The sequence below is a fragment of the Lepisosteus oculatus genome, chromosome 2 (genome assembly GCF_040954835.1).
Source record: "Lepisosteus oculatus isolate fLepOcu1 chromosome 2, fLepOcu1.hap2, whole genome shotgun sequence".
In the NCBI taxonomy this organism is placed as follows: domain Eukaryota; kingdom Metazoa; phylum Chordata; class Actinopteri; order Semionotiformes; family Lepisosteidae; genus Lepisosteus; species Lepisosteus oculatus.
Window position 1 is genome coordinate 26,864,964 of NC_090697.1, and position 27,838 is coordinate 26,892,801.

The 27,838-nt window shown below is 42.4% G+C and overlaps 1 protein-coding gene across 1 annotated transcript; it reads right to left on the reverse strand.

The window, feature by feature from the left end:
- On the reverse strand, positions 1–25,951 carry kcnk5a (potassium channel, subfamily K, member 5a). The gene is made up of 5 exons (XM_006626363.3): positions 25,390–25,951; positions 8,016–8,127; positions 7,068–7,234; positions 6,593–6,761; positions 1–5,175 (listed from the first exon to the last, which is right to left on the reverse strand). The coding sequence occupies exons 1-5, from the start codon at positions 25,573–25,575 to the stop codon at positions 4,331–4,333; spliced, it is 1,479 nt and encodes a 492-aa protein (XP_006626426.1). The 5' UTR covers positions 25,576–25,951; the 3' UTR covers positions 1–4,330.
- Positions 25,952–27,838: the final 1,887 nt, after the last annotated feature.

Below are 27,838 nucleotides of genomic sequence, written 5' to 3' on the forward strand. Positions count from 1 at the left end.
CACATTTTATAAAAAGTTTATTTAAAATATTGAAATAAATTATACTTTAAAAAGCCATTCAATATGTACAGAACACTTTTCCCCAATGATAAATAATTCAGATTAACCACAACAGCAAAACAAATACGCCGGAGTACGTTTTACGCTAATGGAGTTGTGGAAAAAAAAAACTTTGCTAGACCAACATCACATGCTCTCCAAGAATCAAAACCCTTTCGTTTTCATGTCATTCAGAGCCCTCAACAGTACCTATACATTTTTTTTAAAGCTGATTTAAGACTGGATACTTAAAAATCATGAGCAGGCTTTTATCCAAAGTAAAAGTGACATGGTAAGATGTGCCCTAAGATGGGCACCTGAGAAATCACAAACGCACACGAGACTTCGACTCCGAGAAAGGGCTTTGTTAACACTGCTATGCAGAAGCGGAGATATAATCATTAAGGATGGCTCCTGTTCAAGAAGCAGAGACTCTTGGCATAATCCTATAAGATATGGTACCATGATATCATAGCCAGAGCAGAATTACAGTATTACAAGTGTTCAATTAGTTACTAAAATCCAAACGAGCTAAGGACCAAACGGCCTCCTCTCGTTTATAAAACTTTCTTCTGTACATTTTAAACCTCAGCAGCTTAAAACCCGTGGCTCGGATTGGAATTTCACGACTCTGAAGGCCACCGGTGGTTTGGATTTTCCACCGCACTGGGGACGCAGTGGCATCGATCAGCTGTGCAAATCGATACAGAAACCACCGCCTGTAGAAACTGAACAAAAAAAAACATTGCTCATTAGCCTGTCATTATGTGGAGCTTAAGGGTTCTTTTCCTCTCCAGTGGTATACAAATACAGTGATTTCCAATAAGTGTAATCACTCATACACCAGAAGCACACAACGACATTCTGGATTTTACATTTCCTTCTCGTTTTAGATTATGAGACTTCCGTTTGGCTTTGAGTGCCATTTTTATTATCCTGCTCACAAGCTTTGAGGGGACTAGTTGTCAGCAGATCTCAGATCCTTAAGCAGGCCTTATTGAAAAATGGAATAAAATGGCCCAAAGGGACAGCAGTCAAACTGCTGTCGCACCACGGCGGCCGAACTCTCGGCACTTGAGTTGCGTGGTTGTGTGTGGGCCAATGTGCATTTTTATTTATTTCGTTTACATGTATCCTCGTGCTCCACTTAAGAAAGCACACTTGTTTTCGAAACTGACTGCCTCCCCATGGGCCCGGGATCTGAAAGGGTTTATTCGGCTGCTGTACACTCCCATGGCTCGGTTTCAAGCAAGCAAATATCACTTCACCCTGCTAATTCGGGGCATTTCTGGCAGTGCTTGACACAGAAAAGGAGTCCAGTCAAATCACCTCTTTTCAACGTATTCATGCCTGATAATGATGTACCTTTACTATCCCCTGGTAATCATTCCCTGATTTCTTTCCAATTTCAAAGTTCGGTTGCAGATAGGCAGCTGAATGCTACGTGGAGTGTAAGGAAGTTCCTACAGGAATTTTCACTGAATTTGTTCAGCGACATCTTTGCACTATTGGCTAAACCACTGAACAACCAAGCCTTATTTATGAAATAAGGCTTGTGATTTTGTTAAGATTGCATTTGCAAAGTGAACATGAAAGCATGACACGGGGAAAGCTTGTTAGGACCAGGAATATATCAATTAATTCACAAAAGATACAAGCAAACAGAAACAAACAAAAACCAAAAAATGTCCATTTCACACTAATCACTAAATATACTGTAAGAAATGTTCCACTTTGAGGTTGTGGTTTTACTTGCCTTACAACTGCAGCAACACTTCCTGTTCTGATGAGGCAGTGTACAAAGCTGACAGCTGTAAGTAAGCAACCATTTAACTACAATCTTAAACATTTCCACAGCATTTGCTATCGCTCAGTCACTGAAGGAATGGTCATGAGCTTGCATGCTTTTCCAGCACATGTTCATCCTGTTCATTTCCGGGACTCACAAGGGAAACCTGTGATTTTAATAAAAGCTAGAAGTAGTGGAGTGGAAGGGGCTTCTGTGCTAAAAATAGAAGAAGGATTCTTGCAGATGGGGAGTCTGCTCTTTCTGTTGGAGATGGTTGCAATAATTTAATTACAGGCCGCGCACCGAGCTTGACCTCTCACACAAATGTAAGAAATTCCATGCTGCCAAGCTCTCCGTGCAAAGCGAAAAACAAGTATAACATGCAAAAACGTGTTTCAGCCTGAATGCAACTCCCAGTCCACATCAGAAGCAAAACTGATGCAATGCATAAGCAACCGTTTTACAGCACTTGATGGCACAGATTGAAACAAAACAGGTTCGTTTCTTCAGGAGGTGAACTGTTCAAAAAAAGAAACTACTGGGAACAACGCAAAAGGGGTATAAAAGAATTGATCCACTGCTCACAAAAGCAGTAACGTTTTTCACTTTCAGTTTCACTTTTTTGTGTCACTCTGACATAAAAAACAGGTAGTTCAGCACTTCCACTCGCAAGGAAAGAGCACCTAATCTCTTACTCAAACACAAGGGTTTCAAAATGTTTAACCAGAAAATGTACTGTTTAGTTCTGCCTTCACAAAGCCCCCCCCCTAAAAAAGACAGAGGTCTCCTTGCTAGAGGCAGTGATGACTGAATCACCTCACTTGGCACTACAAAGAAAGTGCGAGTCTGAATCCTAAACGTAAGGCACTTATGCTTGCACCGAGCAATGGCATCACTGTTAATGGATCACCTGGCAGGGCTGGCCTATTTTTCAACAAGCCTTTGTGCAAATCTAAAAAAACAAAGTCACATCAGTAGTCATGTTTTTGCTCCAGCTGAGGCTACTGATTAAGCTTATAGTCTTAATTGAACCACCTTTTAATTTTTAAAAATGTTCTCTGTTCTTGATAGTACTGTTTGCAGTGTTTCTTTGAAATAACACATATGAAGGATATGTCTGAAACTATTTCCAATGGTTAAAGGATTGCTTTCTTATATCAGTGGGAACAACGGGAAACCGATAATCAGTTATTAAATATTGATATAAAGTCTCCAACACCCACATTACAAGCACTTATAGTCCGCTGTGACCCACTGTTCAAACGCCATCTTGAAATAAGCAAAAATAATAAGAAGGTAATTCTGAAACAAAGTTACTGCTAACTTCCAAACTTCTCTAGATATTCAAAGGCTAAAGGGACTTTAAAGCAACTAAGTCAACTAAAGGGTGAATAGGTTTGATCACCTCAGCTGGAGTAAAAACCAGAAGAGACGAGGACTAGTGTGCCAGTCCACCTATTTGAATCGCAATCCCAGCATGACCAAGCACAAGACTGTCTCTCCATCTCATCCCATTTTGGAAGGGATGACATACTTAAGACTTTAAAGACAGCAGGTGTCTACTAGTTCTACCACTGAATCTTAGCCCAGACACCAGTGTCGCAACCAGAGTGTTACAAAAACAGGAACACATGCAGCAGTTCCAGGAAGAGCGGTACACCGTGGATAAGAAACAGGAGTGTATGGGAGAAACCGACAATTTGGTTAGCGCAGCAAGTGGTGCAAGAATCCAAGCCTTGCGAACAGTCCGAGATCAAAGCACCCCGAGGCCATTACAGTCCTTGATCTAGAGCTCAGAACCAGAGCAGAAGAAATTCCTGCACACCACACAATTATGACAGACTTATTCCTTCAAGAAATAATTCAAGATGCACCAATATGGTGAATGGATATTCTGCACCCGGGAACACTCCTAATGGCTGTCCTCTTGGCACTTGAGCGGAGGACACAGCCTGGTTGGTCCCTCATCTAAAACAAAAGCGCAGAAGTCAAGTTCTCCCATTTCTGCGTAGAACTCCACAGTGGAAGACATGGGAGAAAACAGGAAATTGTTTGGATCCTAGAAGGCCCACATAAAGACAATTAAAACTTTTGATTAATAAAAAACGCTAGAAGCAGGATGAAGCTGCATTTACCCCCCACTTCAGGTCCTTCTTAAAACCCATGAGTCCCTTACGAGCTGGCCACCAGGGCAACCAGACTCGGATATGGATCTTCTATGGATTACAAGTTCACAGGAAGTTTTGCTCTACTAGGCCCAAAAACACTGGTATCTTGAAGACTGACAGACTGATTTTCCATTTCCTGCCTTCACATGTTAAACTCATGTGACTGGACTGCGCACAGAACCGCGCATGGGCTTAGTACCAGTAAGTTTTTTAATGCGTATACAGTATTGGTCTCTTCTTGCTCATTTCAACATGGCAGATTGTGAGAAAGTCTCTTGTTAGGTCCAAAAAGCAGAATAAATCAATCATCAATAATTGAAACCCACTCCGGGGCTCACGTAGGGATGTCCGTGTTGTCCACTTTGGAGTACTCCTCCACCAGCTGCTCGTAGGACAGGGAGCGGTCCGAGCTGTCTATGGTGAAAACGGAGCCCTCTGACTCCGAGGCCCTCTCTTCCCGCGAGTCCGACTCCGACTCGACATTCTCGTCCGTCGAGATTTTGGTCTTGGAGTCGTCGTTCAGCAGGTTCTCCTCGTCAATGAAGGTGATGTTGGCGTTCTGGAAGATGAGGGCCTGGTACTCCTTGCAGGCCCAGCCGTACCTGCCCTCTCTGCCCTCCTTGTCCAGCTGGTTCTCGTACGCCTGCTCCCGCATTTCCAGGTCCATCTTCCCGCTCAGGTCGGGCAGGAGCTCCCGGTTCTCCTCCTCCTCCGTCAGGAGGCACCTCCTCTTGGAGAACAGGACGCTGTCGCCGAAGCTGTGCCGGCGGCGCTGGCGGGGCGAGCTGTCGAACTTCAGGATCTCGTTGACGTTGCCGTTGCAGCTCTTGCTGCGGACATTGCTGCCGCCGTCCCCCCGGCCGGCACTTCCGTTCTTAACGCCGATCTGCTTGATGAGGTCATTGTAGCCCTCCTCCTTCTTGGACAGGAACTTGAAAATGTTGGCGTCGTTGGCGTTGCACGCAAGGTGCAGGGCCTTCTTGTTCTCCTCCTTGCAGTGGCGCATCTCCTCCTCAGACTCCTTTCGGCGTCTTCTCCTCTTCTTCAGGGCCTTGTGGGCCTCGACAAACATCCTCACCTTCCAGTTAAAGAACAGTGACAGCCAGGCCAGGCCCAGGTAGATCCAGAGCTCCACGAAGTAGCGGTACAGAGCTGGGTACACAATAGTTGGGTTGACACCTAGGAAGAAAATCAGCAACCACTTATTTAGAGCTCTTTTGAAAACCACACTTCTGTGTTCAATTTATTTTTACTTCCCTTTTAGAATAAGCTAGCATCCCCCCCCCAACTGAGACATTTTCTGTCCTCATCCCCTGCCTTGCTTGGTAAACATTCCTGGAAAACCTGGCCACTCTGCTTTGCACAGATTCCTGGGCTATCATCTCCAGTGCTTCTGACTGTAACAGTAAATGGGAAGGCTTGCAATACTGGGTTATGATGCAGTTTTAATAAGCATCAGATTGTACTTTTATAGATTTTAATGCTTCAACAGCTCTGACCTGGCCAAATCTGTGTATAATGCAATGGTATCGACATAGTACTTTTAAAAGTATTTCCATTGTTTAAATATCTGATAAGTGACCTAATGTATCTGATAAGACTATGACTAATGCTGTGCGATTTATTTTCCCTTTCCCCCCCTCCAAATTTCAACTGCATTTGAGGTTTCTAATGTGGAATTACAGATAATGGAAGACCTTAATAAAGGGAACTAGCCGAATGCAAGTTTTCCTAAAAGGGGGGTGGAGAAATGGCCAACAGCGTTGTTTTTGAGAACCTGCTATCAGCACAAACTGCAGATTAGCAGTGGTTGAGTGCTGACAGAATAATCTGTATGCTTTTTCCACATCATGTACTAAGTGCCATTTTGACTAGGCGGCTTGCCGGGGTGTTTGTTAGCCATACCCGAGTTCTTAATTCAATGGCCAAGCAAATACTAACATCTGACAGTTCAAGGACAAAAACAGTGGGTATGTGGAGACAATGGAATACCGAAACACCTGTCAGGTACTTCTTTACACGCTCAGCTGAGAGAGAGAGACGCTCCTGATCACTGTGCTCTCTACAGGAGGCACTTCTTTACTTGGGAGGTTGCAAAAGGATGGAACAAGACATCCTGTCATTCCACTTCCTTCCAAAAATGGCTGGATGGGATGATTGGATCAACTGGCTACTACCAAATGGCTTAGAAGGGTTGAATGGCATCCTATTGTATGAAACCTCTCATGGCTTATGTTCCAAAGCACAAGGAGAATAAGAAACCAGGGTATCGACTTCAGTAATGTGGCTGAGTAGCCTGTTCTACACTCCCACAACCCTTTATGTAAAGGGGTATCTCCTGTTGTCAGTTCTAACTGCACTTACAGTGCTTTAAAATTTTACCCTCTGATTAAAAAGCATCTGTCCTGAAAAGAAGATTAGGAAAACATCCATAATTGTATACATAAGTAAAGCAGCTACAGTCAAAATAGCCCCAGGAGTTCCTTCCCATGGAATTTGAAGGGGGAAGTTATTTTAACTAGTTCATTATCCTAAAGTTGCAGAGCTCTGTGGCTCATTAAGAGTCGTTTGCACACACATCTTCTGCATAACATACCTGCCACCAAGTCCCCAAAGCCGATGGTCGTTATGGTTACGAAGGAGAAATAAAGCCCCTCGATGTAGGTCCAGCCCTCAAACGCGGTGAAGACAAAGGGGGGAATCACAAGGTGTATCACCACCCCCCAGAGGAGGAACAAGGCAGTGCAGGTAAACTGGGCCTTTCTCTGAAAGCAGAAGATCGAAAGAGTTCTGAGGAAACCATTGATCATAAAGACATGCAGAGCAAAAACACCTGAGGCTCAAGTAAAAAGCATAGCATCAAAAACAGCTTCGGTATCAAATCACTGAGGTTAAATAACTTGCAAAACAGTTTGCACGATTAATGGAAATAATATACAGTTAGTGAATACAGATGTGACTAGGCAAGGTTATCGCATTCCATGGTCACTCATGGACAGGCAGTGCTCCCCACTCACACAGCAGGAAAGGCAAGATCGTGTCCTACAGCCAGGACAGGCGCATGACCTTACCAAAGAGACTCTTTTCTTGGTCAGGTATTGACCCAAGTGTTTGGCTCTCCCTCCAAAGAACTTGCCCAGCGCACTGATCCAGGTGAGACACAGAGGGACGCCGAAGAGCCCGTAGAAGATACAGAAGACCCTGCCTTGAGGCGTCTTGGGAGCGATGTTTCCATAACCTACAGGGACCATCAGAAGCAATATTTCAGTGAAGTTTGGTTTTACTTTGCTAGTCTCTTCAACTTTGAATTCAGTCATATGCTTATTTCTAAATAGAGTAGGCAAGAACAAAGCATCAGTGCACACAGCAGCAGAGTTTTTTTTGGGTTACATCAATATCCAGCTAAGAGCAGCTATGGTATCCAAGACTGTACCTTGTGCTAGCCCAGCACTCGGCAACAGAATGTAAAATGTCATTTTTTAAAACTATGTAATGTGTTTTCTTTTTATAATAGGCTGCATGAGTCTAACTGTTGTCAAGCACTGGTTCAAAATTGCTTTCCCCACAATTAAAAATCTTTCAAAATGTGTGAATGCATATTTGAAGTATTTTTAATTTGTATCCATTTTGTTTCAGTGGAAACATAATCCAGGCAGCATACAAAACAACCTCTTTCTGATAATCTAAAATGTGATAGTTGCCTGACAAGATCTGATAAAGTTTCAAAAGTAATGTTATCCTTGTAGCAACCTATTTTTAGTTCCCATGTTATCTGCACTGATTAAAGGGATGCTGATACATAGGAATTCTAAAGCATTAATCTACATGTACATTCTTCTCTGTTTAATGGTAAATAACTAGCTTTTAAACATTATGCTAAAATAAAAAAAAACTGAGATTAGCCTAGAATGTAGCTGGGTTTCCAGTGACTGGTAATCTTTTACAACCAAACCACATTTCCTCCCATTCCTTCAGAAAGAGAGCTCCGACATACAGGCTGGGAACAGGAGGGGACCCACCTATTGTAGTGATGACTGTAGCAGCAAAGATGACAGCATTAGGCCAGTTCCAATTGTTGAAGGGCTCAGTGCCTGTGATGGTGACACCCTGTCCAGCAGCTTCAGACACCTTCTGTAAACCACAACACAGAACACATGGATTAGAACCCAGTGGCGTCATGAGCAACAGCATACTAGATCATAGATTGCCTTTTTCATAGCATCATCTCAAAGCTCTCCTGTAAATTAAGAGCGGAAGAATTGGAATGAGAGGGGGCCCTTCAGTGCACCTGGCCTGTTCGGTAGCTAGACGTGAAATGATCCAAGGGTCTCACCTGCCCAGTTCTTCAAAAAAAACAGGCTTTCAACTTCAACAATATGACTGATTGCCTTGTTCCATACACCCACAACTCCTTGTGTAAAGAAGTGCCTTATCCTTGGTTTTAAATGCACCTCCATGTAGTTTCCCCTTGTCCTCTGACTCATGCTTGACTGTTCATGCTGTGGAAATCTGCCGGATGTGACAGTCGAAGCTTTTGAGGATTTTGGAAGCTTGAATCAGGTACCCTTCTAGTTTTCCCTTACTGTCCTATATCAAGGCTGTTGAAAACCATACACCCATGAGGTACGTCTTCCCACTCCGAAATACAATATGCCAAATGCTGAAGAGATATTCCACACTTCCATCGTTTAGACTACCGACACTAAATCCTTAGTGATGAGAGCTGCCTCCCTTTCCCAAGTTATGCCTGACCTTTCCCAGCCACATCCTTCCTGACAAGTGGTGATTTTATCAGCGCGTTCCGCGCAATTACACTAATCGAGATGCTGCCGGGGAACTCCGACGAGCATCCTCCATCAGCAGAACAATACTGGGGTTACAGTTCTAGGCAGACACGCCAACAACGCCACACCAGCATCCTACCAATTCGAGGATGCCAGGCTCGTCCTGCCGCAAGACAGCTGTCTTATTAGCGCAAAATGAAGGAGCAGTCTACAAGGCTGCACCTACTGTAAACCCCTTACAGAAAACAAGTACCATCTACAAACTACTTTTGAAGGGAATGTACCAGTGAAAAGCAAAAGGTCGCCGAAAATGAACCCAAGGTCTATAAACTGCCCTACATTTACTGTGATTACTGCTGCCAAGTCAAAGCTCACTTCCTACCTTCAGTGGCACTGCAATTCTTTATCTCGGCAAAGGACTGTGGAGAGAGGCGCTGATGTGTGGGAAACGGGCAGGGTGGCACCTCCTGGAAAAACTGGATCCAGCCCCAGAACCCACACCCTCCAATGCCTTACATGTTTTCCTTGACACTTGTCCAAAGTAAAGGTCTCGGGGAAACGTAACAGTGATACATTACTTTTTTTTCCATAACTCTGAACCATTAGGAACAGATGTTAACAGACACTATAGGGCTGGCCAAGGTGCTCCCTGATCCCTACCCACATTCGGATATGATAAAGTGAAGTCATGCACTTAACTCTACATTACTGTATATACAGAGAAAACTACTGGCCTTGCAAATTGATGAAAGTGATTGTTATTATATAATCTGGTTGTTCTATTCCTCATTTAATAAACATTAAACTATATAAAACCGAATGACATCAGCAAAGAAACCTGTTCTTTTATGTGTGCAGAACCTTTTATTTAGATAACCAAATCTGATGTACTGTAAACTTCCATTTTACTGACTTTGGTTATGCTGTATAAATGGGTATGTTTTGACAGCACATTAATCTCTGCTCAGTAATAGTCCATTTTGAATCTAAAGCAGTCTTCTTCTCAAGAGCAACTTGTACAGCAGAAAGGATTTCATAATACAGCAATAGCTAGAACCAAGCCCCAGTTGTGCTCTCCTGTGCCAATCTGGAAGCCAGGAATGTCCGTCTTGCCCTTCCCAGTTAAAAAATAAAACTTGTCCAATGTCTGTAATTACAGGACACTGGAAAGAACGATTAGACTGAATTTACAAATCTCTCCATTGTCAACACTTGTGATCGTCTAATCAACACATCAGGATGTGAAAGACTGCTGTGTGTGTCAAACACACAAAAGTATCTTGCAAAAAAAGCTTCTTGATCACAATCTTGATCATACAGTTAATCAGTAAACCAATTTTGGATTTTAAAAAAATGTTACTTCAAGTAAACATTAAAATATGGATTGTATATAGCTAGAGACTCATTGTACAAAGTAGATACGTTTCATAAATGTGTGTGCAAGGAATGCTCAAAGGAAATTTCAAAGCCATAGGTCTTGGGTCCTAAATTTTCCCTAACAACGAAGACCTATGTTCATCATGGCTGTTCAGTGTGAATAAGCAAGAGCTCATTGATGAATGAACTTTGCCTTTGCTCTGGTCTTCCTTCATCCAAACCAAGCACAAGATCAGAAAAACGGACAGCTCTGACCAAGAGAACCAGGGTTAAGCACACATACAATGGTCTCCCTTCATCACATTAAAGGCACCCTTGAAATCTGCAACACATCCAGCATTTTACACAGTCATGGTCCAGGTTTCATTTCAGCTTTTACAAAATTAATTTTTTGTTTACTGCACTTCCCAAATCCGCTCAGCATACAGTGCTTCCCTTTTCAGCACTTCCATTGAAAGCCATTCTTTACTGAAAGTTCAAATGCACAATATTTTTGTGTAGTCCCTTATACGTACAGTACCCCCACCTGATTCCTCCTTCTGTTCATTTAGCCTTTTCAAATCTTTATTATCGCACCAACTTCTGCAGCAGGCCTCCGAGAACTCTAATAAGCACCATGGTTAACCACACGATCCCTTATGCAAGGCTTTTAGTAGCCTCTCAGAAGCTGTCTAGATGTTAAACCATGAGAGAGGTTAGAACAAAAGCCGAATATCATAGCAGCTTCTTATTAAAGAAACCCTTATTAAAGAGAAAACCCTTAAGGCAGAAGAGCAAATGATTTTGCAGCAGTGAAGACCTGAACATATTGCTCATCATAAGAATATCTTAGCTTGATCACCCATGAAGACTAATACTCCACACTGCGCTATAAATGCATGAGAACATAAAAGGTGCCAGATGAGAAAAAGCCACGAGTCCTGTTTGGGAGTTAGCAATTGAACCAAATATATCATCTAACCATTTCTTAAAAGTATACTGACTGACCAACAACATGGCTGGAAAGCTTGTTCCCTACTCCCACCACCCATTGCGTAAAGAAGCATCTTGTCCTGATTGGAGGACCTCAACCAGTTTTTAACCGAAGAAAGATCATGGCTTCTTTCAACATGGCTGGGCAGCTTGTTCCACACTCCTACGACCCTTTGTGTAAAGTGGTGGCTCCTGTTGTCTTTTTTTTTTAAATGAACTTCCACATACTTTCCACTTGTCCTCTGGTTCTCCACCAAAATTCCATTTTTTTCCTTAAAAATTGGCAACAGCACAGCAGTAGGATTATATAGATGCTTAATTGCAGGGCTGGCTACCCACGTTTGCAGAGGACATGAGATGCTGATTTCGGATGGCAGTAATGACAGGACAGACACTGGAGTGCCTCGCACCGACTCGGACACTGCAGCCACCTCTGGAGAAAATGACAGGGGCTGATGGGTTGCTCCAAGGTCACAGACAACGGAAGGGAGGCAGCCAGCAGCACCCAGCTCAGACAGGGAAAGGCTGAAACTCAGCCTTGTCCTCCAGGACCAAGGAAAGCAGTTTAGGGCAGTGAGAGAGCCTGTGTATACAACACACAGAGCTGCTGTGCGTGACCTGAAGAAACTATAGCATCTGTGGTAGTTCAGGTGGGTATCTGCATCAGCACGTGCAGGCTGCAAAGGAACAAGTAAAAGGTTTATTCCATGCTACAAAGAGAAGAAAAACACAAACACCCCCCGAAGAAGGCTCCTTTCTTCTCTTTTCGGCACGGAATAAACTTTTAACTCGTTCCTTTATAGCATCTACGTTCTGGGTGGCATTTACAGAAAATGATGCAGTTTTTCCTTCGCCAAAAGGAACCGACATCAAGGTCTGGAGGGAACGAATCACAAAAAAAACTTATGATATTCGTTCAAGTTATCAAATAAAGATCAAGGACCTGTTAAGCAATAATACAGGTTGAAATCAAGTGATGGCTTACAATGATGCCAGAGAAGTATGTCATCCCAATATTTATGACAGGAAATCTTTAAAACAGCTTTAGGAAAATCTTGCATATACCTAATATTTAGAATCCTCAAAGCAATGACTGAGTCAACCCAGTGGACTTTGGAATAAACAGTGAGACACGAACCAGAGGACACAAGTACAAACTCTGTGCTTTTAAAATTGAGAACAGGAGACACCTCTCTACACAAAGGGTTGTGGGAGAATGGAACGAACTGTCCAGCCATGTTTTGGGGGGCTGACAGCCTAGCTTCTATCAAGAAACATCTGGAAGAGATCCCTGGATCAATTAATTACCAACAAAGGGCCAAATGGCCTGCCGTCACATGCAACAGTTATATTCTCTATTGTCAAAAACATTTATATCATTTAAAATTATTTCAACAAAAGGAATACATTAGAAAAGGTAAAAACTGGTAAATCAACTTCACTAGAATTGGCACTTGTACTTAATTGTAAAAAAAAGTCCTCCGACAAAATTTTGCAATTTAATGCGTCTGTAGCTGACCAAGATCAAGAATTGACTACTATTACAGTCTACCATTACAAAACAACAAGCAGTGAATTTGGGAAAGCAAAAAAAAAAAAGTCTTTAGTCACTATGACCTAAATGTCCTTGCAGAACTGTTGACAATGTAACTACCAAATAAAGAATGTTTCTTATTTGACAACGCAGCAGGTTCATATCAGATTCGCGGTAGCTTATCAGAGATTTTAACATTCAGACGACGTACCAGCAAGAGGAGTTTGTATCCGTGTTAAGAATAACCTAACTGTAAATACTTGCGGTGCTACACCTCCTCCTGCATTATAAACGAGCACCTTGACCCCAGCCGTGCACTAACCTCAACATTCTGCAACCACCAACAATGCAACAATAACCACTGCGTCACAGATCCAGTTTTCTAAAATTAAATTAGCAGCTGGGCACCGACTTGGTACATTTCCAGAACTGCCCGATATCGTGGAATGCGTACAAAATAAACAAGTACACCGTTCCACCTCCTCTGCTGAACTCCTTCCAAACCACTCTAACCCTCAGATGCATCGGGTGAAAGCGAGAGAACATTATTTCCCCTTGAGCCACCAGTCACTACCAGTAAGTTCACATGCGTTCACATCTCTGATAATCTCTGATAAAGATCCAACCTGGAACAAACAAAAACAGGATTCACAAATCCTGTGGTTCCCAAATCTGTTCCTGGGGGACCCCTGTCGCCTGAGGTTCAATTCCAACCAAGTTCTTAAGCGAAGGGTAATGGACTTCCCATTTGGGACTTTAAAAAAAATTCGTCCTCCAAAACTTCAAAAGCGATCTGTGATGGTTATCAACCCCATACCGGTTTCTGAGTTTCTAACCTTCAGGCTTGTGGCCTAAAAGTAACCAACTGGGCCACCGCAGATGGGAAAGAAAAGTGCTCCTCATGGGCATGTTTGATCCCATATCTCTGCCGTCTGTGTCTGTTCATCACCAACTGACCAGCAGGGGAATGCCACTGGTCAGACAGAAATAAGGGCGAGCAATATGAGGGAAAGCTGCATACGATGTGGCATGCTGAAATTTGGAACTTGTGTGAAACTCCAGACTGAGAGAAGAAACATGTCACATCTAAACAAGCCAGCAGAAGAATGAAAAGCATCAATTAGCACTGGAGATTTAAAGCTCAGCTGAACTCCCCTAAGATTAGGGCTGGGAATCACCAAGTCAAGACAGCCTCCTGGGCTTATTACTTATATTTATCATGTCAATGAATGATTATGTATGCGTCAATGTTTGTTGTATTTATTTCTAGTTTGCACTATTTGTATGTTTTCTATACAGTTTCTGTGTGTGTAAAATATAGCTGCAAGGATCCAAAACAAATTTGAGGAATCAAAGATTTAGCGGATTGTAAAATTTCAATTTCAATAATTCCCCGATTGGATTATTTACTGTTTGCTTTGTCCATCATCCTCATTTAGAAGTCTCCGAATGGAAAATGACGTTTTTGGCCGCAGGAAGATGCTACTGGAAAGACTGGATTTAGCCACTGGTGAGGGAAGGTTGGATTTATAGAAAACCGCAGCAGAACCCTCTCCAGAAAAAGTGCAAGAAATGATTGCTTTAACAGGCGCTATATAAAAAAAGGTCATTTTTTAATAAGGAAGTTGGCAGCAAAAGTAGTGGACTTTAAAATCAAAAGAAGCAAAGTTCCCAGGGCTATAAAGATTTGTATTTTGTGTTCTTTCAGACTTACAGTAACTGACAAAACCTTTAGACCTGGCTCCAACAGAGCAATGTCCTGGCCTTCCGTGAAGGGTTCAGAATATCGCCTGTACAGAGTAGTGCATATTCAACATCCACCTTCACTACAGGACTGGAGGACACACCTCACACCTCTGCAAAATGTAACTCCACACTGGAGCAAGAAAACTAAAACCTTCAAACCACATCCAGGTTAGGTCAACAAGAAGAAACCAGTCAAGCCCAATTTTCTTACAGGTACCTTTCAACATCAATTAATGAGAGGGAGTAATGCAACAAACTACATCATTACTTTCTGTACCTATTAGAAAATGGTCCCTATCAAGGCCTTTAGGAAGGAGAGAAATGTTTACATAAAGGAAAAACATTTCATGCTATAAGAAATGTTTTCTCAGGCAGCGATGTGGAGAAGCGGTTGGAGCTCTGGACTTTGAATCAGGTATCGGTTCAAATCCTGGCCAAGGAGGTACTGAGCATATACTTCAAACTGCTCCTGTAAATACACTGCTGTGTAATATGTACTCTTGTTGACAGACTGCCAACAAGAATTTCATCTTACATGATCTAGATGGTAAAATGACTTTTAAATAAACCCCCAAAGAAACAACACTTCTCTTTCAAATTTGAAATTCAAACTGGAAAATTAAGTAATCAAATTAAAAGAGTCCGTTTATTTATCCCTGTTTCATGGAAAAAAACATTGGCCGGTGCCTTTGAAGGTTCCAGTTACTTTAATTAGTATGTGGAGTTAGAAAGGATACACTTCCAAATTTCTGCATCCAGTTCTGAAAATTAACCAGCTGGCTAAGGGTCTCCTATCGAGCACCAGGGGGTTTGAGTGGATATTATTTTCGCCTGCTCGACGCTGCGGAGGCCGAGGCTCAGTTTGAGGGAGTGGTACGGCTCTCGGTCACAGCAGGCCCATGACAAATCTGGGATTTTAAAGAGAAATCCCCAAGGTGCCGACCCTCCCCAGACCACTCACTGCCAACAACAGGATGCTGCCTCGTGCGTCTGTGGGAACCCTTGGAGGTCAAGCACAATTAATTCCACCCCAAGGTCTGGATCTTCCAGCTGTTTCCACACTGTCGTAAAAAGAGCGGGGAAGAGCGATGAGGCTCGGCAGCCTGTCTCGGAGACGCGCTGTCAGGTCGCCGGGCAGAGCCCTGGAAAGAGACGCCACAGCAGCCAGCTGCAAGATTTTCCAGTGCCGTCCAGTCAAGCTTTTCTCAGCTCCGGAGTTTTTCCACACTCCTGAATATCTGTGCCTCCGCAGTCAGCATTGCTGCCTTGCAGCTTTGGGGGCCCTGGGTTCAATTCTCGGGGTGCTATCTAGGTGGAGCTTGCACGTTCTCCCTAGTTTGCATGGGTTTCTTCCCACAGTCCAAAGACATGCTGGTAGCTCAACTGGCCCTGGGGTGTGTTTGTGCCCGTGTGTGCCCTGCGATGGACTGGCTTCTTTCCAGGGGCTATCCTGCCTTGTGCCTGTGGCTTTCTGGTACAGACTCCAGATCCCTTGCGCCCCCAAATTAGATAAAGTGGTTAGAAAACAGAAGGGTGGATGAGTATTTTCTGTGCGTCGGTCTTCTTTTTGAGGGGTTTATGTATATTAAGTATGCATGACTGTGCAGGGCTTTGGAGATTTCTAAGCTAAATACAAGTGCATTGTCATCATTACTAATCTGGTTGACACTTTAATCCAAAGCAATTTACCCTGCTGTGTAAATGGATACAAATGTATTTTACTGGAGCAATTCGGGTGAAGTTCCTTGCTCAAGGGCATGACGGCAGTGTGCCTCACCTGGAATGTGAACCTGCTACCTTTCAGTTACAAGTCTAGGACCCTAGCCCCTTTTCCACACTGCTCGTCAACTAGGTTTACGGCTTTGGATTGGAGCTTAAATGTTAGAAACTGCTACAGGGTGGAATTGGGTCTCAGATAAACTGTAAAATACTGTTTGATCCAGTGTCTCCCTAAAAGCATTTCAACTTAACACTGGGGTCTTCGCACGTGGGAGAGAAAACGTGGCTACCAGCTGTACTGCCAACTGTTGCTAAATCTCTGAATTTCAGAGAGTGTCTGGTTTCTGACACAGAGAAGCATTTAGAAAGCAGCCCCTTACAATAGGAGCACAAGTAGTTTTTCGGAAGCATCCAGTCCACACTTGTTCATAAATATAGGAGATAATTCCTTTACTTATTTGCGCTAAAGTGGATGTTTCATCTTTGAACGGTACGCATTTGAAATGAATAACCCAGTGCAAATGAAAAACTACACCATAAATAAGGTACATGAATGAATAAGGTAAGACAGCAAAAATAATATTTTGCTTTGTAATATTATATCATTTGAGAAAGGAATCTCTAGCCTGCTACTGTAACTGGAGTGGTCTGATAACAAAACTCTTTAAAACCACAATGACTTGCAAGCTATGTTGCACTCGAATTTCACTGTCCAAGTAAAAAGTCACTTCTAAAGCATATTTAGTGCTGTATTTTTCCACTCTCCACTTCGACAAAAGCAAAAAGACTGTTCTTGTTCCACAGCTGCACGGGTAAAGGGTGCAGCACCCCCGAGCAGGTTTTACAGCATTGTCTCTATGTTTTTTTGGGAAGCATTTTTCAAAAATCTTTTTGTGAAGGACTGGAGAGTGGATTATGCTACTGGCACATGTTCACAGCTTGGAAGAAAACTCCAACCCACAGTTGTCCTGGGACAGAAACCCTTACATTTCTGAACTGCTTTTCATAGGGCCCTAGCGTCAATGTGAAACAGCTGGCCCTCAGTCACTGCTGTTCAGAGACTAAGGCCACTTTTATTCCGTCCTGCTCTGGGGGTCCGTCGTGAAACAACCCGTTTTTGAATATGGCTAGTATAAAAAAAAAATAACTGAGGGAACAAATGCAAGTTTATGGTGTTGAGCAAATTACTCAATAATGCTTGAACTATTCACAAGCAGTTTGCCGCATTTACTAAACAATCTTTTATTACACACCTTAAGTTACCATTTAAATATGGAACCAAATTGTAAGTTTTCAATATATGAGGTCAATAGAGCAGTCATTAAAAAACTATTTCCAATGTCATGTACACAAACCGCCACAGGCATATTGCACACCCTTTGAATACAAGTGGTCTGTTGTTTTAAGGCTACTATAAATACTATACAAATCAATAACAGAAGGGTCAGAGTTTTAACAAGGAAGCTCATTTGAAGATGCAGCCCACACAACTGGGAGGGATTGTTGAAATGCTGAACCTCACTAATAAAATCGGTGAAGTTACTTTGCAAGCTCCAGAACATTCGCAGTTATAAAAACGTTTAGAGGTGAAGGTGAAAACATTTTTCAATTATAAGCAAAACAATTCATCAGAGCGTACTAATTTCTTTCCTATTGCTTACTGCTTCACCGAATGACCCCAGGTGACAGCCCCCACACTTGCACACAATAATGTCTATCGTTCCGCTGGTGTAAAATCATAAAATCATGCTCTTTTTTTCACAGCAAGCATTCCCGTGGCTTCACTCAACATTTAATGGTTGTCTTTTGCAGTGGCGATAAAAGGTTTCAAATAATTTAGACCCCACACTGCGTGTCAAAGAGTTCCATCCCCCATCCCTTTGTGGAAAAAGACAGCTTTTGTGTATCGCTTTTCCTTCAAGATAAGAACCCCACGCACACTCTTCTTTAGAAACCACTCCCTGCCCAGCGCCTGGTAGTTTTGCTCTATTTGCATTTCCACTTTTTAACTGCCAGATACATTCAGCACGCCAGGTGTCAAAAAAATGCACAACACCTGCAAGTGTCTGACAGCAAAACAATTGCTAATTATCGTTTCAAACAAACATGGCTGACAAAGGTAGAATAAAAACGCCCATGTCAGTCAGGATCCCTTGACACCTGGCAAACTGAGTCGCCTACTCTGTAACTGCTCTTTCTTTCCCAGGAAAAACAGTGAAGTCCAGATCTTTCAAATGAATTGGACTCAAGGGACATCTAGCACAGAATCTCAATTTACAGAAAAATATGCATTCTCTAGTCTGAGTTCTCAAGATAACTTGACAAGAGAATCCAATGAAAATCCTAAATCAATTATACACAAACATCCCAATAATTACATAGTAAATAGAAGGCTTGACTAAAAAAGGAAAGCACATACACCACACTATAGCAGCTCTGAAATAATCCCTCTTCTGATTAAAAAAATATTCTGAACTTGGCCACAGAAAATGTATAACATGTCAAATGGCAGATCTGTTAAAATCAACTTACACTAAGCATGTGACAAGCTCCGGATAAATGGAATATTTACAGAGCTACTGTACCACAAGTATTTCAATAGTCTCATACCTGCCTAACTATCTTGAAGCACACAGTGTTTTGCTCGAAAATATTATACTCTAAACACCCAAAAATGGTCTCTAGCCTGTGCAACAGGTTAAAGATAAGTGAACAGCAGCTTTCACATCTTGAGAGCAAGAGACAGCAGAAAGACCCACCCAAAATAGGACTGTGTATAAACTACAGAAAACCTCTCGCCCAATATCAAGTTTGCATATTGTAGTAACGGCTACAACCTGAAAAACAAACCTGTGCAAAACAAGTCGTTCGTGTAATCAGCTGGCTCTTAATGACATCCCAAATTGAGCTCAAGGTCTAAGTCATGGTCATAAACATGTTTATGACGGTATGTGAAGTCTGAGAAATTAAAGAAGCAATTTTCATATCATTATCATAATATCATTAACAAGCATGTATCACTTTTTATTGTGATGCCAGTACCAGCTTTTATTGATGCACTGACCAAGCTAAATTTTGAACTGTAGTCTAGGCTTCTGGCTAGTGGTCATTCATTTAGACAAGTGTACCAAAGGCCTCGGAGATGACACCCACAAGTTAGGAACTGTGCTCCCTTTCCCACCCCCCCAGCAAACTTTAAGCTTTTGAGAAGGAATACTATTGAGAGACAACGCTCCAACGCACAACGCCCTTCGGCAAACACTCTGCATTTCTCAGCTGAAGGAAGAAGGACTCAAAACAGTACTTCATTTCCACTTTTGCAAGACTAGCGCTGTCATTGTCCTATACACCAGAATTGCAAGTAAAAGACAAGCTAGGTTAATCAATAACAAGACACATCCCTGAAAGATCAAAAGACAAGATAAAGACCACATCCACTGTCGCCAAGTTAAACCACAAGTCATATACTGCGATGCCTAGGGTGCAAACACGAAATTTAATTTCTTCTTTTCGTGGCACTAAAACTGGCGTGACTCAGAAGGGAAATCAGAAGGGCTGGCAGGAATTTCGATCATTTCCATTTTCGGCTTTGCAACCTCCCAGTCATGTACTTTATGCAAGCATGAATCATTGCTAACTCGAGCTTAACTGCTCGGTAAGAATTAACATCTCACATACGTAAACGTCACTGCTACCAAAGTAATATCATTGCCACAAAAGAGCCGTTACCAAATCCCCCCAAAAAACTCAGGAGGGTATTATCGCACCCTATCCGATTTGACCAAAATTCCCTTTAAAATTGATCAATGTTAGGTTCTATATAAATAAACTTTTAATTAAATGGGGAAAAATATTTGACTTTTTTTGCAGGTCGTCTTTTACTACCCCCCCCTCCACCAGGTCTTTTGTATCTTGTTCAGAAATTTCCCAAAAAATGTGCAGTAGCTCATTTGTAATTTAACAAATTGTGCTCAAGCACACTATGCGGTTACCCACCTTCCCCAATCAAATTGAATATTGGGTCCGTCTTCTACCTTTACTGCTGCCCTGCCAAAACAGGTGGGTTGTTTTGGAACTTCCTTTTGGCCCGGTCACCTACTGCAGGTTCAGATATCAAAATAACTCTGATGAAATTTCCTTATACCGTCTCAGCTTACAAGGAGCACAAGTACCCGGAGGGCAGCTGGCCAGGAGTTTGCTGTTGATTAAGCACTATCAGCCTCAGATTGCTGGAAGATAGGTAGGGCTAAATAAAGAAATCAAAGAGCATGAAGTGAAAGTGCTTCTGAAGATCAAAATCTGATGTTTAGCTGAGTCAGGCCACAGATTTTCTGCATGTTTTCAAAAGCTAAGCTGTAGCTGCCTCTTGTGAAACTGTCCTAGTGCTTGGTGCCTGATCCTTTAGCTGGGTTAAGGCTGGCAACCATGATGTGTTAACATTCACTGTGGTAACCTGGTCTGGTAACCTGAACACACCCAATAAAAACACACTGAGCAGGATAGTAAACATAGCCAGCAGCGTTACCGGTGCACAAGAGCTACAGCTGGCAGACACCATACCAAACAATATCATCCCTACCACCCCATGCACAGCGAATGTGAGCTCTTTTCATCAGGGGCAGATATCGACTACCCAGATTTAAGTACAATACAACTAGGTTATTCTTTATTCCCATGGCTATTTACCTGTTCTAATCAGACTGGACTGTGAGGATTTAACTAACTTGTTTTGTTTTTTTAATCCTGGCCATGCATGTTAGTTTTTGGTTAATGTGCTCATGTTGTGTTCAAAGTATGGTGTTACATCTTTGACCTGCCTGCAAAGCAAATTTCTCCAATCCTAGTCTGGTATGTCTGCTGGTTTTGGAACTTTTCTTACCTTCAACTAGTGAACAGGCCATTATATCTTGCCACATCAGTCAATCCTTGAGATCAAAGAGCAATTTCAGTGAAAAGATATCCTGATTTTCTATTTTCAAGTCTGCAGGCAGTCAGTGTGTGGGCCTGGTGTTAACCTTTACCAGAGCTGTTTCTCACTCCTTGGTTAAATTAATAACCTGAAGCCTGAAGGAACCCACCTTCTTGTTCGCATCATCACCTTTCCCAGACGGAGGGAAAAAAAAAAAGACCACCAGCTGAATGTGGTTTTGCACAGATCCCGGATCTATTTGTTGCACTTTGCACTACATTGTCATAAAACCCTGGTATCTCACCCTTTTCAATGCAGACTGCAGTAAACTTCAACTGAAATAAACCTCACGCAATACCCAAATGCTGCAAAGAAAACAGCTAAAAACCTAGACAACAAATCAAGACTGGGAAAAACACCTGGCAGTGCAGATTGCTACGTGCTGGAAGCAGAAACAAATGAGAAATATAAGAGGGGAAACTGCAGGAAAACGACAGGTGTTTATGCTGACATCATCTACAAGTTGACAAGCAATAAACCAAGCAGAATGTTCGAAAGAACTGCAAGCTCATAATATAAACACAGTGATGCTAGGTTACAATTTCACAATGCACTTGTAAAACGTAACATTCGAACTTTAAGAATATTGTTTGCAATTGTGGTCAACACACAGCAGAAAAGACACAATTGTTCTGTCCAGAGCAACCAAATGCAGGCTTAAAGGAATATCGTGCCTTGATAGGCTGGAGGAGCTGAACCTTTGTATTCTGGTAGACAGCAGACTGCAGAGGGACCTAAGTATTGACATTTCCCAAATCCTCACAGGCTCTAGCAAGAGTCAGTGGACTTCTTCCATATCCAGTGAAAGACACACCAAAGGACCCAAGTGGAAATTGCAGGGAAATGCATTTCAAACCGAGAACGGGAGGCAGGTCTTCACACAAAGGGTTGTGGGAGTGTAGAACAAGCTACCCAGCCATGTTGCTGCTGAAGCGGATACCATGACTTCTTTCAAGAAACAGCTGGATGAGATCCAGGGATTGATTAGCTATTAGCAACCAATGACCTCACCACTTGCGCACGACATTTCTTGCGTCCAGTAAAAGTGCCGAGGGTCACTCAGTAGAGGCCTTCTGAACGCGTCTCAACAAGCGGATCGCAATTCTGGCTCCGGCAACTACCAGGCGAAGCCAACATGCATAAAAACAAAAGAAAATTCCAAACTCCTGATCAGGTAGAGTTTTTATAATGAACCGGCATGGTCAATAAATCTGAGCATTGATGGAAAAACAAATCCTACAACTGTGAGAGCTCGGCTCCCAGCCCTCCATTCAGTCCGGGGCTTTATAGAATCTGGAGGCTAGTACAATGCATTCTTTGTATGGGAGCTAATACCAAGTGTTATGACCCCCCACCAAACTTCTCTCTGAAACTTTAATGATCTCACTTCTGTGCCCTTTTCACTTGCAAAGAGACCACAGCGTCAGGCTGCCTCAACAGCTGCTGCATTCAGCAACATCCACAGCCCAGACAGGAGAAGCTTCAGGTTCCCATTCAACTCCCAACCTCCCCATCCCTCCCCAGTCACAGGAGTGGGGGGTGTGCACTAAGCTATGCATCCTCCCCCTCCAGGCCACTGGCAAGCAAGAAGAGGGGGAGGAGGGCGACTAGTAAATTAGCCTGGTGTTGCTGGGACCACTGGCAGTTGCTCGACTGGGGATTTGTTCAGGCACGTTTCTGGTTTAGGAAACTCGAGAAGGGCTGAGACGTTCGATGTAACCTTCCTTGCTTTGTGTTCCTGATTTGCATTACAGAGTGGTGTCCCTTTTAGCCCAGGGTTAAAACCCCAGGACACATTTGAGCACACTAATCACCTCAAGAGACGGGTGTGACCGGTATAAACAGCCAGAATCTGGTCTTCAACCCTCTCTCGACAAAGACCCTGACAAGCCACGGCTATCTTACCAAGCTTCAAGCCCAATGAAATCAGTTGTGACCGCTCACTTCCCAGTGAGGGCAAAAAGACATTTGCACTACACTGGGTTTTTCTGAACAACAAAATGAGAAATCATTTCGACCGACCTGAAGTAGTAACTAAGGACACTGACACGCTAAACCTGCAAATGGGCCTAATTCTGCTCGAATTTTTTTTTAAAATGCAGGGGTAAATATATTGCACAGACCCTTGCTAAATTCGTACAGTCTGAACACAAATTTGCACGTTTGCTGAGAAATCTCACTTGCACGCCAGGTAATCGGACCGGCTAGACACTCCGTTACAGACATCACACCCAGCGCCATTATTTCTGCTGGGCCACTGCCATCTCCCCAGGGCCCCAGTACATTTCCACCCTCCCCTCCTGCAGACCCGCTCTGGTGACGCGTCTCACAGCCCCCTAGTGCACTGCCCAGCTCGCCACTGCTCCCTCTCCTGTCCACACTGGACCAGGAAAGACAAAGCAAAGACCGCTACACCGGAATGAATGATAAGGCCCACCTGTGAAGACGACAAGGCTGAAAGCAACCGATCCCAGCTCTCCACAGGAGCCCTGTCAGCATATTATTCGGATCATGCCCCGGGCTCAGACTGTGCCAATCGCAGGCCAATTTTATGCTCCCAAACAAAGGACAGGGCATCGCCTTAAACAGACACCATGGGAACCTGCAGGCCAAGAGACGTCTAGGTGTTGACTATTAAAACAGGTTATTCGAGTCACTTGAGGAACCTGAAACAACTGAAACGGAATATAAACAGATCAGTCCTGCGTGGTTTGAGACATCCATTTAGCCTGGATGCATTCCTCAACTGCCGTTAGTGAGCCTCTATTTAGAAGTATCATTTAAACCCCATAATTACTTATGTTTTCATATGCAACGTTGAAGCAACGCCTATAGCTGTAAGGCAGGCTTCTACAGGTATCAAAATACCTGCCCCACCTAAAGAATTTTTTGGCGAATAAACTACATGCAGTCCACGAGGAACTAAGTTTCTCATGTAGAGTTTCCATAAAGTTTTTTGCAGGTTGTGAAGCCTAATTCCTTGACTGTACTTCCCATTTTACCTGAAACTCAACCACCGCCTCTGTCCAATGACTCATCACACTCCGAGATGGTGTTTTTCATGAAAACAGTTTCATCAAATGACTAGTTGACGGATGGATTAACAGAAACTGTTACCACAACTTGCTAATGCAACAAATAGGCATCTACTGCTGTTTAGGGTGTTTCTTCAAATCAGAAGGTTTTAAGAAAACAATGTTTTGGGAGATCTGGTTCGAATCCGCTACACCTGAACTTCATAACACAGGACAGGAGGGCATGGGACACTCTTACAGATCTGTACATTTGAAGATGCTTTAGAGGAAAAAAAAAAACAATAAGAGTTGTGGACTACTAAACTGCCCAGAAATCCTGAGTGCAACTATTAAAAAACTGTAAATCCAGGGTAGCCAGACAATTCACCTCCTTGTCTGAAGCATTTCTGTAACGTCAGCTATTCAATTGGTGGATTCATTCAGAGCTGGGGAGTCTGAAGTTGAATATGCCAAAGACCCACAGGAGAATATTGTATACTGTAAGGCCAGGGATCGCGCCTTTTCTTTAAACTACACTTCTAGTACTTTAGACAGTACTCTGAAACGGTGCAGTTTAAATGCAGACTTAGCACTTGATTCTGCTCTCAAGGCAAGCAACGCTTCAAAAGCTGTATATAACAACATCCTGGGCTGAAACCCAGAAGATAAAAATGAGTATCACTGTTTACATTCAGAAGCAAGATCACACACACACACACCACTTGATAAGAGAATAAAACCCGCGGGAAGTACAGAAAGAAAGTTGCGCTCGGGGTTCATGAAAGGCGTACGCACCGAGTCCCACTGGTTGGCTTGCACGATCATATTATGTGCCTAAATAATGTATTCCATATGAAGGGCTTCTCCCAAACTCCATCAGAAAGGTGATGCACTTGAAGAGAGGGTAGGAGTGGCGGTTTCAATTTAAACCAGAAATAACCAAACAATAATCCCCAAAGGCAACTTTTAATTCTCTTCTAAACGATATTTGCGATCTTTTTTTTTTGCTACCTTTCTAACCTTTTTGAATTCGTAGCACAGCAGAACAAGAGTACAGGGATGCCGATGTGCATATTGGCAGCATAATATGATTAAGAGATGTAACTAAAGTTATGCTGGGTGTGTGGTACTGAGTTTCCCTTAAGAGGGGGGAAAAAGTTCTTGCTCCTAATGATGCAGCAACCGAATTGTGCAACATCTTCACATAATGCTGTTATAAGATCCGGATTTATTTCGACATATACAAGAAAAGAAGTTAGTGCCCATTTTTTTTCATACCTCCAAAATATAGTCCAGATCATCTTTCTTGAGGCAGGGGTAGCGTTTGAGAATGTCCTTCTTTTCGTCTTTGTATTTGTTCACGGCGGTCTTCCAGTTGGGCTCCTCGAGGACTTGAAATATTGCTGCCCCGATGGACAGGTAGAAAATTATAGCCGAAGTCAGTAACGGTCCCTTGTCCACCATGATGACTAGATTCTTCACCCTGTGGTGCGGGTCACTCTGTTTAGGTATTGCTCACAGAGAGACTCCAGATTTTGAATTTGGAATCACTAAAGCAGGCGCATGCCCAGTCTCAATTGTGCCAGAAAGTTTCAAACTAAATATCCTTCAGTTCAAAATTTTCAAGAAAGCTCTTGAAAGAGTTTTCGTCACTATCGACAGTAACATAAAGAAGGGTGAAACATTTTTAACAGAGCTGAACGTTAACCATTCTGTTAAGTCTCAACTAATCAACTAAGTTTTAATTAAAGTTTGTGCGGAGTCTCAAACTTATTCCCGAGCTCTGCTAGTAGCGTCGCTCCACGTGCGTTCTCCCTTCAATTTGAGTTCAACTTTAGCACCGGGCTGAAATAGTTCAAAAAGTTAAGGAAGAGGGGTGGAGATTTTAGAAAAAAAAATCCACAGAGTTAGAACCGCCCATTGAGTACAGACACAAAGAGAAAAAAAAGTTTACTGGCAGGTAAGCGTGAGACAGCGCAAAGAGTAAATGTTCCTTCGCGCAAATGCAATGCATGTAAAGATTAAAACAAAAAACAAGATAACGCAAAAGGCATTATTTAATTTAAATACGTTTCGTTTAATCATCCAAAACACTATATGAAAAAAGACCATAGTTCGTTTGATTAAATCAATCCAATCTGATTACTATCTAGTACAACTACAGTATAGCTGGGAAAACTTAAAAGACGTGAACAAGTAAAAACTGCTGCCTTTTGATACTTTAACGTACACTACCTGTGGAAATTAAGAGATAGACGTCTTTTTATCCCCTTTTTGTGTTCAGTGAATGATCAAATAAATATTTTGTGTTTTGTCGGGTTGAGACTCGCACAGGAAACGTGTTATTAGGTTACATCACTTTTTTGTAAGGGAAATTAAAGTACGATCTTGATCTTTGCATTTTGTTAGCTTTACAAGCGTGTAGTAAAACTGCAGGTGTTAAAAATATTTGTTTTACGCTATAAAAATGTTTCAATTCAAAGTGTTTTATGTATACATTTAATGTACAGTATATTAAAATGTTATCTTACAAACTTGGAAGTAGTAAACTGTATTACGTCATAGAAGAGGTTAATGACAATGAACTGCTATGCTTAACTATACAACCAGTTTAGTACAATTAGTGGAATTTTAATTTTATTAGGATGTTACTTCTAATTGGTTTCTAGCACAGGACCTCAATGATAAACCTAACTAGAGCAAAAATGATTACATTTTTGTCAATGCTAACAATCAAAGCAACACAACAATGATTTGATTTTCCGTGCACTAATGTTTCATCAAGAGTAGGTTTATTGCGTCCATGTACGCATAGAGAATTAATGTACATTTCTGAAACCTGAGCTCTGTTTTCATTTCTGTATGTTTCTTTCTTGGTGCGTTATTATTAAATACCATTGGCTATTCAATTATTTACTGAAAAATAATGTAAGTGTCTTAATACTTGTTATTTTCTATCGTGTCTTTTATGATGCATCATCTCGAGGCTTTTCACTCGATTGCAGTAGTGAGAGGAGACCAAATGGCATGGATGCAGATTATTTTAAAAACCAGGAAGACAGAGTATGATGGGGCACAGCCGGTCTTGCCTTGGGAAAGAGGTCCTCAATGAAAACAAGAAACTGCCCTACATGGGAAGCCTGGTACTAGCTGACAACCAAATGTACACTACTAGCCTTGCCCATCATACCACTGGTATGTTCTGCCAAATGATTATTCAGCCACTCCTCAACCTAAGACCACTAGCACATAAGAAAGGTTAGAAACAAGAGGGAATTCCGCCGATCTAGTTCATTTGTGAGTGGTAAATTGAGGATCTTATCCAGCTTTTTTTTTTTTACAAGCCAGGGTATCGGCCCATCTAGGTAGCGAGTACGTAATTGATCGAAACACACTCCCACGGCCCTCAGAGGAAAAAAGAGCCTCGTTCTCGGTTTTCAAATGGGCTTCCATACAATTTCCACTTGCTTCGTGTTTCACTGTTCACTCTGGCGAGGTCCGGTGGGGTCACTATGTCAGTGAGGTTGGAGGAGTTTGAATACCTGCTACGAGCAAAAATGACTTTGTCGGTCATCCAAATACAACTTGTTTAAAACAATTGAAATGCGGATTATCGGACGTACCACATGTTATAGAAGATTCTTCTTGTGTAGGGGTCTGAGGAAACAGGCCACGTGTGGAGAGCTGGGATAATAGGACTCTTGTCTCAATGGCTATGACTTTGAGA

What these genes read in the sequence shown, in the direction of transcription:
- kcnk5a (XM_006626363.3), bottom strand. Translation starts at nt 25,575, where the DNA reads ATGGTGGACAAGGGACCGTTACTGACTTCGGCTATAATTTTCTACCTG. An exon ending in ATCTGGACTATATTTTGGAG is followed by an intron (nt 8,128 to 25,389) that starts GTATGAAAAAAA and finishes TGTGGTTTACAG; the next exon opens with AAGGTGTCTGAAGCTGCTGG. An exon ending in TACAGTCATCACTACAATAG is followed by an intron (nt 7,235 to 8,015) that starts GTGGGTCCCCTC and finishes TGGTCCCTGTAG; the next exon opens with GTTATGGAAACATCGCTCCC.